Source organism: Mercenaria mercenaria, chromosome 3 (genome assembly GCF_021730395.1).
Source record: "Mercenaria mercenaria strain notata chromosome 3, MADL_Memer_1, whole genome shotgun sequence".
NCBI classification, from domain to species: Eukaryota; Metazoa; Mollusca; class Bivalvia; order Venerida; family Veneridae; genus Mercenaria; species Mercenaria mercenaria.
In genome coordinates this window covers 23,572,164-23,586,462 of record NC_069363.1, presented here as the reverse complement: position 1 = coordinate 23,586,462, position 14,299 = coordinate 23,572,164, and the positions used below count along the sequence as shown (strand labels likewise).

General features: G+C 36.2%; 1 protein-coding gene across 3 annotated transcripts in view; it reads right to left on the bottom strand.

Annotated features, from left to right (window-relative positions):
• Window positions 1–1,387: 1,387 nt before the first annotated feature.
• Window positions 1,388–14,299, bottom strand: part of LOC123525884 (probable E3 ubiquitin-protein ligase RNF144A) — a 64,747-nt gene continuing 51,835 nt past the window's right edge. For all 3 annotated transcript variants that reach the window (XM_045305041.2, XM_053537996.1, XM_053537997.1), the window contains exon 9: window positions 1,388–13,145. In XM_045305041.2, coding sequence (XP_045160976.2) covers window positions 13,002–13,145 — 144 coding nt within the window. In that variant the 3' untranslated portion in view covers window positions 1,388–13,001. The remainder of the gene's footprint in view (window positions 13,146–14,299) is intronic.

Below are 14,299 nucleotides of genomic sequence, written 5' to 3'. Positions count from 1 at the left end.
ATTAAGGGAAAATACATCATTTGACATAACTTGTTATTCAAGATGATGTTATCAATTAGTTTTGACAGTGAAATTGTTAAATTGTATTATGCAATTTCTTCTCCAATCCCAGTTATCCGAGAAATGGCAAAACGGCACCCCCAAGAGAAAAGGGTTATCAAAGATGCAAATAATACGAATTGTTGACCAGTTCGAAGAGAGAGATTTGGTTACAGATGGACGGCATTCGAATCCTCACGACCCAAGTCTGTGAGGAGCACAGAAAATATTGCTGATGTCGGAAGTGTAATTTCTGAAACTCCACAGAGGTCTGTATGGAAACTTCTGGGTGATAATACAAACACCGTTGTTCAAGTGTGCATAGAATATTACGTTTGGACTCGAAATTGATGCCATACACATTGTCTGTAATGCAGCACCTCAAGGATAATGATATTCAGAGTCGTTTACACTTTGCTCACTGGGTGAGACAATCCTGATATCGTTGACTTTTTTATTTAAATTCTGCATTAAACAAGAAAAACTGTCATCATTGGGGTTGTGAGAAACAAGACTATCACCTTGAAAAATCATTGCATAGTGACAAAGTAACAGTGTGGGTGGCATTAAGCACCTAAGGCATAATTGGGTCATTCTTCTTTGAAGACGAGGACGGTGAGGTTGAAAACATAAACAGTGAGCGATACCTAAATATTCTCAAACGCAAGTTTATGCCAGCACTACACCAAAAAGGAATAAATATTTCCGAGATGTTACAAGATGGGGCGACACCCCATACCCCGGCAGTTGTTCTTAACTGGCTGCAGGACATTTAAAGACAGGATCGTTCCTATGAAGACAATTATGCATGGCCACCACACTCACCAGACTTGAGTCTGTTTGACTTTTACTCGGGTGGATATTCGAAGGATAGAGTGTACAAGCCTTTTCCAGGTTCTGTGCAAGAAGTTAAGTTGAACATTAGAAAGGAAATCAGGCATATAAACATTAAAACTTGCCACGCCATGATCAACAATTTTAGAACACGTCGCGACGTAATTATCAAACAAGAGGGCCAAGATTCGCTCACCTGAGAAACAACCATAACAGTGTAAACATGTTTGACCTAGTGATTTCATGGAAACAAATATTCTGACCAATTTTCATTAAGATTGGACCAAAAATGTGGTCTCTTAACCCTTAGCCTGCTAAATTTCTAAAATGGACTGGTCCATCATTCAATCTGGGCAATACCATTTATTATTCGAACGGGTGTTCGCTGAAAATTTACTGACTGAATAGCGAACAGTGCAGACCATGATCAGCCTGCACAGATGTGCAGGCTGATCTTGGTCTGCACTGGTCGCAAAGGCATAATCACTTGCCGGCAGCAGGCTAAGGGTTAAGTGTAAACAAGTATTTTCTTCAATTTAACCTAGTGACCTAGTTTTTGAGCCAAGATGATCTACATTCAAACTTGACCTAGATTTGATTAAGGCATTCATTCTGATCAAATTTCATGAACCTCAATTGAAAAATACAGCCTCTATCACATACAAAACGTCTTTATTTGATTTATCTTATCGTCCTAGTTTTTGACCCCAAATGACCCATATTCAAACTTGACCTTAATTTCATCAAGGCTATCACTCTGACCAAATTTCATGAAGATCAACTGAACAAGAACTGTCACTAATGGTGACAAATGCCCCCGCAGCACCTTGACCTTTGACCTGGTGACCTTGACCTTTGATCTGGTGACCCCCAAAGTCAGTAGGGGTGGTGTACTAGTAAGTACTATCAGCATGTGAAGTTTGAAGGTCCTGGGTGCAGTGGTTCGTGAATAAAGTGCCTTCATGCAAAAAGTTAACGTTGGCCCCTGTTACCTTGACCTTTGATCTGGTGACCGCAATGTCAGTATGGGTGGTGTACTCAATAAGTACTATCAGCATGTGAAGTGTGAAGGTCCTGGATGCAGTGGTTCGCGAGTAAAGTGCCTTCATGCAAAAAGTTAACGTTGGCCCCTGTGACCTTGACCTTTGACCTGGTAACCCCAAAGTCAGCAGGGGTGGTGTACTCAATAAATACTATCAGCAAGTGAAGTTTGAAGGTCCTGGGTGCAGAGGTTTGCGAGTAAAGTGCCTTCATGCAAAAAGTTATCGTGATGAACGAACAAACGAACGGACGGACAGTTGAAAACTAATATGCCTCCCTTTGGGGGCATAAAAAATCCAGTCTCTATTGCATACACGAGGTTTTTCTATGATTTGACCTAGTGACCTAGTTTTGACCACAGATGACCAATATTCTAACTTGACCTAGATTTCATCAAGGCAATCATTCTGACTAAATTTTTTTGAAAATGCAGTAAAATGCAGCCCCTATTGCATACACAAGGTTTTTCTTTAATTTGAACGGGTGACCTAGTTTTTGATCCTAGATGACCCATATTCAAACTCGACCTAGATTTCATCCTGACAAACATTCTAATCAAATTTCATGAAGATCCGGTGTAAAATGCAGCCCCTATTGCATATATAAGGTTTTTCTTTGATTTGACCTAGTGACCTAGTTTTTGACCCCAGATGACCCATATTCGAATCTGACCTAGAATTCATCAAGGCAATTATTCTGACAAAAATTCATGATCAATTGAAAAATACAGCCTCTATCGCATACACAAGGTTTTTCTTTGATATGACCTAATGACCTAGTTTTTGATCCCAGATGACCCATTTTCAAATTTGACTTAGATTTCATCAAGGTAATAATTCTGACAAACATTCATGAAGATCAATTGAAAAATACAGCCTCTATCGCATACACAAGGTTTTTCTTTGATTGGACCTAGTGACCTAGTTTTTGACCCCAGATGACCCATTTTCGAACTTGGCCTAGATTACATCAAGGTAATCATTCTGACAAAATTTTATGAAAATCAGCTGAAAAATACAGCCTCTACCGCATACACAAGCTAAATGTTGATAGACGTCAGACAGACGCCTGACATCGCGCAATCACAAAAACTCACCTGTGCTAACAAAAGAGACGTCATGTGAAACATGTGCTGAAATAGACTTACATGATATTTTCAGTATGTGTAATATATTCTGTAGTATTATGCACACAAAATTAAACTTTATTATGTATACAATGTTGTCATATAACATTTATATAGGGTGTTTACTCCAATTAAGAATTATAAGCGTTTGAAATGGTAACAGATATTCTGGGGCACCCTGTATGACAGGAAACAAGCCAAACTTACATCTACCTTGTGCAGTAATAAAGCCTGTATCATGATCATAAACTTTCTCCATACAGCAATGACATTTCTATATCTGTTTTACATCTCAGTAAGATTATATAGCCATTTAAAGATTATACAGCTATTTGTCTAACAGGAATAAACTTTTTACACACCTTTTATGTCAGTAAATGCTACCTGTAGCTTCAATTTATCATGTTTGAGAAGAAGAGTAACTGTGAATGAAAACTGCTGTGACACAGTATCTGAATACCAACCTGGCCAGCAGGATTGGAAAACATATAAAACATAGCACAAGAATAAAGAAGCAAGAGATGTGGCAATCTGTCAATAAAAACAATAACAAAACATGAGGGCTATGGTGTCCCTAGATAGCTCACCTGAGTTTCAAAGCTTGAATGGACAATTTTCATAGAGGGTCCCAAAGTAAAATAATAAGAAAATTATATAATGGGGCAAGCATTTTTTGAAGAGAAGAAAGAAACATTGCTGTGAATAAACTCTTTAAACTGGACCAGTGCTCTATAAGAAGATCTTTTGGTTGCCATGGCAATCAGAATTCTGCAATTTGAGGTAGTCTGCAAGGGGTCCATCGAAAGTATATTCCTATGAAATTTGGTAAAAAATGGCATTTTGAAATTGTGGACAGATGGGCAATGGACAGCCAATAATCCTAAACTGCAATAATATCATGCAACCTCATGATAAACATTATATATCAATGACACAAACTCTGAGACCTAATAACAATGTGAAAAATAATTGACAAATGTTTAAATGTGAAAAAATCTCAGAATGAAAATACTGGAGATATCTGCAAATTGATCAGTAAATGATGATCACATAGGTTCTGTTACTAATAAAAAATTATCTTAAAAGCTCATGTAATAATTAATAATTAAAACAAGAGGACCATGATGGTCCTGAATCGCTCACCTGTCCCCACATGACCCAGTTTTAAACCGAGTATGATGTCGTTTTTTTCTATTATTTGATATTGTGACCTAGTTTTTGAGCTCATGTGACCCAGTGTTGAATCTGATCTAGATATCATCAAGATAAAAATTCTAACCAATTTTCATGAAGATCCACTGAAAAATATGGCCTCTAGAGAGGTCACAAGATTTTTTATTATTTGACCTACTGACTTAGTTATTGAAGGCACGTGACCCAGTTTCGAACAAGACCTAGATATCATCAAGGTGAACATTCTGACCAATTTTCATGAAGATCCATTCAAAAGTATGGCCTCTAGAGAGGTCACAAGGTTTTTCTATTTTTAGACCTACTGACCTAGTTTTTGACCGCAGTTGACCCAGTTTCAAACCTGACCTAGATATCATCAAGATGAACATTCAAACCAATTTTCATATAGTTCCCATGAAAAATATGGCCTCTAGAGAGGTCACAAGGCTTTTTAGCTATTTGACCTACTGACCTAGTTATTAAAAACACTGACCAAGTTTCGAACAAGACCTAGATATCATCAAGGTGAACATTCTGACTTATTTTCATGAAGATCCGTTGAAAAGTATGGCCTCTAGAGAGGTCACAAGGTTTTTCTATTTTTAGACCTACTGACCTAGTTTTTGACCACAGTTGAACAAGTTTCGAACTTGACCTAGATATCATCAAGATAAAAATTCTGACCAATTTTCATACAGATCCCATTAAAAATATGGCCTCTAGAAAGGTCACAAGGTTTTTTTGTTATCTGACCTACTGACCTAGTTATTGAAGGCACGTGACCCAGTTTCGAAACTGACCTAGATATCATCAAGGTGAACACTCTAACCAATTTTCATGAAGATCCATTCACAAGTATGGCCTCTAGAGAGGTCACAAGGTTTTTCTATTTTTAGACCTACTGACCTAGTTTTTGACCGCAGTTGACCCAGTTTCGAACTTGACCTAGATATCATCAAGATGAACATTCTGACCAACTTTCATACAGATCCCATGAAAAATATGGCCTCTAGAGAGGTCACAAGGTTTTTTTATTATTTGACCTACTGACCTTCTTTTTGATCGCAGTTGACCCAGTTTCGAACTTGACCTAGATATCATCAAGATGAACATTCTGACCAACTTTCATACAGATCCCATGAAAAATATGGCCTCTAGAGAGGTCACAATGTTTTTTTATTATTTGACCTACTGACCTAGTTTTTGACGGCACATGACCCAGTTTCGAACTTGACCTAGATATCATCAAGATGAACATTCTGACCAACTTTCATACAGATCCCATGAAAAATATGGCCTCTAGAGAGGTCACAAGGTTTTTTTATTATTTTACCTACTGACCTAGTTTTTGATCGCAGTTGACCCAGTTTCGAACTTGACCTAGATATCATCAAGATGAACATTCTGACCAACTTTCATACAGATCCCATGAAAAATATGGCCTCTAGAGAGGTCACAAGGTTTTTTTATTATTTGACCTACTGACCTAGTTTTTGATCGCAGTTGACCCAGTTTCGAACTTGACCTAGATATCATCAAGATAAACATTCTGACCAACTTTCATACAGATCCCATGAAAAATATGGCCTCTAGAGAGGTCACAAGGTTTTTTTATTATTTGACCTACTGACCTAGTTTTTGATCGCAGTTGACCCAGTTTCGAACTTGACCTAGTTATCATCAAGATAAACATTCTGACCAACTTTCATAAAGATCCCATGAAAAATGTGACCTCTAGAGTGGTCACAAGCAAAAGTTTACGCACGCACGCACGGACGCACGGACGCACGCACGCACGGACGACGGACGCTGCGTGATCACAAAAGCTCACATTGTCACTTTGTGACATGTGAGCTAAAAAAGTGAAAGTTTTACCACATCACGTAAATTTCTTTTAACAAAAATCGGCACTCAATTTTTCAAGTCAAATGGTGTATCTGAATTGGAGAAAAATCTCAAGCATCAAATTAGAAAATGTACATTGTGCTTTTTCATTCACTTTTCTCATAACAAAGAATTATTAATCTATTTAAAACATTCACATGGGTATTTAATGCAATGTAACAAATCCAATCATATTGCTTCAGTCTGAAATTTTACAGAACAAATCTATTCTTATCCGTTAATACTGATAGCAAAGTTTGATTGACAGTTCAGATACTTCCATTATTAGTAACAATAGGTTTTGATGAATTATGGTTTATCAACAATAATGTAGTGGATAAAAATCAAACACGCAGTCAATTTACTAATATGCCAACATTTTGGCTACATACTTTCGTCAGGAAAGAACAGTAATAAACAATGGATATAATTATAATCATAGTTTTGTGCGAAAAATATGGCAGTATAACTGATGCAACCTTATCTAGCTGATAAAACTGGTTATCAGTACTTAAATAGCAGATCATAACAGAACAGAACAGAACATATATAGCAGGAGTGAGCAAAATATTTGCACTCTTTACAATTAGTCATCAAAATATAAGCTATCATCATTATTGCACAACACCTATCACTGACACTGTACCGATATAAAGCATTTCTACACTTTACACTGAACTGGAAAAAAACAACAACAAACCAACCAACACTGTTAGCAGAAAATCATGTTCCAAGCTATTTAAGAAATAATATATCCCAAACTGTGATTTGTTGTTGAACAAAATCATTCAGATGCAAAGAAATTATATCAAAAGGGCACAGCCTAAGTGATAAATAATTCGCCTCTGGATGACAAATAATAAGTTTATTCGAGAACAAATCACTGTTAGAGATACATTATTTTGATTTTAACATGTTATCAAGAATTATTATCTATATCCTTTCCTTTTCCAGCACACCACTCTGAAGTTTAAGGCTACGTCATCATAACTGTGACATAAAATAGTGAATGTGTTGAAGAATAACACCCAGATTTGGTTTCCTTTATTTATTAGGGAAATAAATTATTTAAAACATCACAGACTGTTTCGATTAATCTCATCTTTAGTTTACTGCATTATCCTCTAAGTTTATTAAAAAAATTATTTTGTAATATAAACAGTGGCAAAATTTAACTTGCTGTACAATTTTGACATATTTAAACACTGAATGCGACATTTACACTGTCCTTTTGAACAAGGCTTCTTGTAATTAAGTAGTTCATGGTGCCAATTTTGAAACTATTATCAACAGGCCTTCTCAAAGACATTCAGGGAACAAGGTGTGAAGTAAAATCATGGAAAGTTTAATGTTTTTGTCAGACTTGTCTAAATAAGACCTAAACTTCAAGGGAAAGGCAATGTTTTCTTATGTAAATTCTGTCTTCTAGAATTTCATAAATCATTTAAAGAAGTGAAAGAATTTTCAAAATCCGCTTAAAAATGAGTAAGTTATGAGCATTTAAAAATTTGATCAATAGGGTGGCCATCTTGTTTCCATATCTTTTTCAGTCGTGGTCCGATTTTAAAAATTCTTTCAGCATTATGAAAAGCCTGAGGGTGGCTTTCATATGAAATTAACTCATTGTCAGGTATGCCTTGCCCTTTCATCTTTTATCCCTTTGCTGTCTAGTTCAGCAGTGGGTATGTCTGTGTTTTTCATACTGCCTATTAGCTATATAGAAATTCTATATCATTCTAGAAAAAAAAATATACTGCTGTAATGTCTGGCATGTTGTTAAAACAAGAGGACCATGATGGTCCTGAATCGCTCACCTCTTCCCACATGACCCATCGTTTTTTCTATTATTTGACATAGTGACCTAGTTTTTGAGCTCATGTGACCCAGTTTTGAACTTGACCTAGATATTATCAAGATAAAAATTCTGACCAATTTTCATGAAGATCCATTGAAAAATATGGTCTCTAGAGAGGTCACAAGGTTTTTCAATAATTTGACCTATTGACCTAGTTTTCGAAGGTACGTGATGCTCTTTTGAACTTTACCTAGATATCATCAAGGTGAACATTCTCACTAATTTTCATGAAGATCTCATGAAAAATATGGCCTCTAGAGAGGTAACAAGGTTTTTCTATTTTTATACCTACTGGCCTAGTTTTTGACCGCAAGTGACCCAGTTTCGAAACTGACCTAGATAGCATCAAGGTGAACATTCAGATCAATTTTCATGAAGAGCCATTGAAAAATATGGCCTCTAGAGAGGTCAAAAGATTTTAATAATTTTAGACCTACTGACCTAGTTTTTGACCGCAGTTGACCCACTTTTGAACTTGACCTAGATATCATCAAGATGAACATTCTGCCCAACTTTCATACAGATCCCATGAAAAGTATGGCCTCTAGAGAGGTCAAAAGGTTTTTTTATTATTTGACCTACTGACCTAGTTTTTGACGGCACATGACCCAGTTTCAAACTTGACTAGATATCATCAAGGTGAACATTCTCACCAATTTTTATGGAGATCCATTCACAAGTATGGCCTCTAGAGAGGTCACAAGTTTTTTCTATTTTTAGACCTACTGACCTAGTTTTTGACCGCACATGACCCTGTTTCGAACTTGACCTAGATATCATCAAGATGAACATTCAGACCAACTTTCATACAGATCCCATGAAAAATATGGCCTCTAGAGAGGTCACAAGGTTTTTCTATTATTTGACCTACTGACCTAGTTTTTGTCCGCACGTGACCCACTTTCGAACTTGACCTAGATATCATCAAGGTGAACATTCTGACCAATTTTCATGAAGATCTCATGAAATATATGCCTCCAGAGAGGTCAAAAGGTTTTTCTATTTTTAGACCTACTGACCTAGTTTTTGACCGCACATGACCCTGTTTCAAACTTGACCTAGATATCATCAAGATGAACATTCAGACCAATTTTGATACAGATCCCATGAAAAATATGGTCTTTAGAGAGGTCACAAGGTTTTTCTATTATTTGACCTACTGACTTAGTTTTTGAAGGCACGTGACCCACTTTTGAACTTGACCTAGATACCATCATGATGAACATTCAGACCAACTTTCATACAGATCCCATGAAAAATATGGCCTCTAGAGAGGTCACAAGGTTTTTCTATTATTTGACCTACTGACCTAGTTTTTGTCGGCACGTGACCCACTTTCGAACTTGACCTAGATATCATCAAGGTAAACATTCTGACCAATTTTCATCAAGATCTCATGAAATATATGGCCTCTAGAGAGGTCACAAGGTTTTTCTATTTTTAGACCTACTGACCTAGTTTTTGACCGCACGTGACCCAGTTTCGAACTTGACCTAGATATCATCAAGATGAACATACAGACCAATTTTCATACAGATCCCATGAAAAATATGGCCTTTAGAGAGGGCACAAGGTTTTTCTATTATTTGACCTACTGACCTAGTTTTTGAGGGCACGTGACCCAGTTTCGAACATGACCTAGATATCATCAAGGTGAACGTTCTGACCAATTTTCATGAAGATCTTGTGAAAAATATGGCCTCTAGAGAGGTCACAAGGTTTTTCTATTTTTAGACCTACTGACCTAGTTTTTGAAGGCACGTGACCCAGTTTCGAACTTGACCTAGATATCATCAAGATGAACATTCTGACCAATTTTCATGAAGATCTTGTGAAATATATGGCCTCTAGAGAGGTCACAAGGTTTTTCTATTTTTACACCTACTGACCCAGTTTTTGAGGGCACGTGACCCGGTTTCGAACTTGACCTAGATAACATCAAGATGAACATTCTGACCAACTTTCATAAAGATCCCATGAAAAATGTGACCTCTAGAGTGGTCACAAGCAAAAGTTTACGGACGGACGCACGGACGGACGACGGACACCGCGCGATCACAAAAGCTCACCTTGTCACTTTGTGACAGGTGAGCTAAAAACATCTTCAAAATTCAGCATCAACTATACAATTCATAAATGCACATTTTCCCCTAGAAAACATGTAGGGATCTTGGATCAATAAAGAACATTTCTTAAAATATATTATCTATAAATTTCTTCAATAAAGGTAGAGGTATTGCAAGCAACATGCTTTTAAAATTTCTATATCATTGCAGTGCCATTTTCCTACTTGTGTATCACAACTGATTAAAAGTTGTCTAGCTTATTTAAAGCAACATTTTTATAACAGTTTTCACTTTTTCATTTATTCTGTTAGATTTATTACAGGAACAAAAAGGCCTGTAACACAGACTTAGATCCAAGTAAGAAATGTATGTTTAACTGCCATCTAATTTTTTGTTTACTTACTTCCTTTAAAGGTGAAAATATTTTAACAGCTGAGTACTTCTTTTGATTTTAATAAGGAGAGGCAAGTTTTAAAATTACCTGAAGCTTTAGAATCAACTTATTTTCAATCCTGCGAAAGGGAGATAATCAAAATTTTAGGAAATTGTATTTCTGTTGAATTGCTGCCATGTATTTCTATCAAACTGTTGCTATACATACCATTTTCATTTTCAAAAAGTTTTTGACAAGTATGTAAAATGTTCTTATATCCCAATCAATTCTTATGCAAAAAATGTTTAACGAATAATAAGTCAAATTTATTTAATGCTTAAAAGTCCTATCTTAGTTGGAAAACCAGGTCAGAAAACTCAGATTTTGAGAATAACTAAATATATCTAAGATGTTCAAAGTTTCATGCAGTCAAGTCCACTACATGACCAAAATCTGACTGACCACTTTAAATGTTATTCCTGAAGTACTCACATGTTACTGCAGATAATTCTATATTTGTGCGTGTGTTTTTTTCTGGGAAAAATAAAATGTCACTTACACTATACATTTTGTGTAGACATATTACTGATATATAAAGTTAGGAAAGAACATTTTCAATTTAGATGAACAATGTAGATGAAGCTGACAATGCAACAACACAGTACACAATTTTTTCCTATAGAACAACTTTTTGAATGCTAATATTGGGTTGAAAATTCTTACAAGCACAAGAAACAGCAAGAGCTGTCCGTAAGACAGCTAATGCTTGACTAGTCAAACTGCTGACCCAGAAGCAGGAATATTACCCTAAATGTTAAAATATCTATAGATTCTCAATCCAGTACCTGCATTATTTTTTGAGATAGAAACTTGCATGTAAAGGATTTCTAAGTCCAAAAGGGGGCAAAATTTGGCCAAAATACATGTCAGAGATATGGGACTTGACCCAGTGTGGTTGGTAACTGAGCTAGAAAAAGAAAAAATAAGTTTCAAAGCTATTTGCCTTTAAATGATAGCTATACATACTTGCATGCCAAACTTGAACAAAGGTGTGACTCCGATACCGATGCCAGGAAGAAATATCAACCAGTAAATCCTCAATTAATATTAACCTTCAAAATTATGCATGTATACATCAATATAGGGGCAATCTGACCTCTTATATGACTTACAATTATGGAAAAACTTTCAGATCTGCAGCTGAAAATGAGGTGAATATCAGCTGAGTCAAGACTTTATGTCAGAAATATCAACAGAAATTACAGGATGGATATTTTCTTAATCTTATAAACAGAAACACAAGAAAAGGTAGTTTAAAGGTTTCTCTATAATAATTTTCAATTCCATTAGACCCTAAAATTGGAACAAACTTGAAAAAAGTTTAACAAGGATGCTTTAAGACCCAGCACACCTCAAAATAGTCAGGTGGAACCATTTGAACAAACTTGAGCGAGGTCCATACAAGAATGCTACAGATCAAGTTTGATTCATCAAGTGGTTCATGAGAAGTTGTGGAAAGATTTTTAAATTCTTAGCTGTGGCAGCCTTTAAAAAGAAAAGAGACAAGTGCCCCTATTTAGCCAAATATATGAAAGGACCTTACAAGAATGCTGCAGACCAAGTTTGATGAACATCCATCAAGTTGTTCATGAGATAAAATCATAATTATAAAGCTTTTTCTATTTTTAGTGGTCAAATGAAATCATTCGAACAATCTTTAGATGGTACTTTGCCAGAATGCTACAAAATTTGGTGTAATTCTAATCAATAGTTTCAGGGAGATTTTTAAAGAGAAAATGTTGACACTGGACCATCCTCCTGTACCAACAGTTCACCCAGAACCTCTGCTTCAAATAAGCCAAAAATAGAATAAGGTGTCGTTCAGTCTTCACAGTACAAAAAAACTTAATAACCAATTAATAACAACATAACTATCTTATCTTTACACATATCTTAAATAAGTATTTCATCAATAAGTGATGGTTTGTAAAGAAACATGATAAATACAATTTTGGAATATATACAGATGATATACACACTTTTAAGTGGTTGTCTTTTTTCTATCTACTGACTGGAATGTAGGGACTAGATTGTGACTTACAATAGTGGTCACAACACTCTCACTGCACACCTGTGACAAACAATAGAGATCACAACACTCTGACCAATGTGACTCACAATAGTGGTTGCAACCACAGGTAACTGACAAAAGATGTCACAATACACTGATCACAGGTAAGTCAGAACGCATTTAAAAGCACAAAATACATTTGACATCACTATATACACAATGACACCAGTATCTTCATGACATATGTATCAATTTGGCATGAGTTTAAATGTTTGTCATCACTTTTAAAAACTGACAAAAGTTTAGATTCAAAAACTAGACTTAGAATCACAGGGTGTTTTTTTCCCAAGACACAAATGTATGCATTTTACATTACAATAATAAAACTGGTGGTTTTCAACTGGTGATAATGTGTGTTCAGGTATTGTAAGCTGGTTGTTGTCTCTATGTCTGTACTGCTCTCACATGACACACTTCCATCAAGTCATACAATGCAGCCAAGGCAAACCTGATTGGATGAATAAAGTCACATGACATGGTCAGGTGGATGTTGGTTCCCCATCATCATCTTCACAACACTTGCACACTTTGCATTTACAGCACAAAATGCAGGGCGCTGCTAGTAACAGGAATGGTGAGGCAACAAGTAACAGAACTCCAAAACCAGCAAAGATACCTATAACCTGCAAACAATATATAACAAATATTTAAATCACCTGTATCAAAAAACAATTAACCCAGAAAATAAATTTCCAATATAATTTACCCTCGATACATCAATAATTGACAACAGTCATTGTTAGATCAAGGGAATAATTTTGCAATGTTTACAAGAACCATCAGACGAATATAACAAGAGGGTCATGATGACCCTGGATCGCTCACCTGAGTCATATGAGCTACATGTTTCAAATGTCAAACTGATGATTTTTAGAAATTTTTTGGAAGATTTTCCGATGTACAATGAAGTAACCCCTGGGGCGAGGCCAATTTTCCCCCGGGGTCATGATTTGAACAAAGTTTGTAGAAGTCTACTAGGCAATGTTACATATCAAATATCTAAGATCTAGGCCTTCTTGTTTATTTTTAGTAAATTTATGAAGATTTCCCTATGTACAATCAAGTAACCCCTGGGGCTGGGTCAATTTGACCCTGGGGGGTCAAGATTTGAACAAATTTTGTAGAGGTCCACTAAGCAATGCTACATGTCAAATATCTAAGCTCTAGGGCTTCTGGTTTTTGAGAAGAAGATTTTTTAAGATTTTCCTATGTAAAATCAAGTGACCCCTGGGGTCACTTTCGGATGTACAATGAAGTAACCCCTGGGGCGAGGCCAATTTTACCCCGAGGTCATGATTTGAACAAAGTTTGTAGAAGTCTACTAGGCAATGTTACATATCAAATATCTAAGATCTAGGCTTTCTTGTTTATTTTTAGCAAATTTATGAAGATTTCCCTATGTACAATCAAGTAACCCCTGGGGCTGGGTCAATTTGACCCGGGGGGGGGGGTGTCAAGATTTGAACAAATTTTGTAGAGGTCCACTAAGCAATGCTACAGGTCAAATATCTAAGCTCTAGGCCTTCTGGTTTATTTTTAGAAAATTTGTCTATATACAATCAAGTAACCCCATGGGGCGGGGTCAATTTGACCCCGGGGGGGGGAGGGGTGTCATGATTTTAACAAATTTTGTAGAAGTCTACTAGGCATTGCTACATGTCAAATATCTAAGATCTAGGCCTTCTAGTTTATTTTTAGAATTTTTTCCTATGTAAAATCAAGTGACCCCTGGGGCGGGGTCAATTTTGACCCCGGGGGTCATGCTTTGAACAAATTT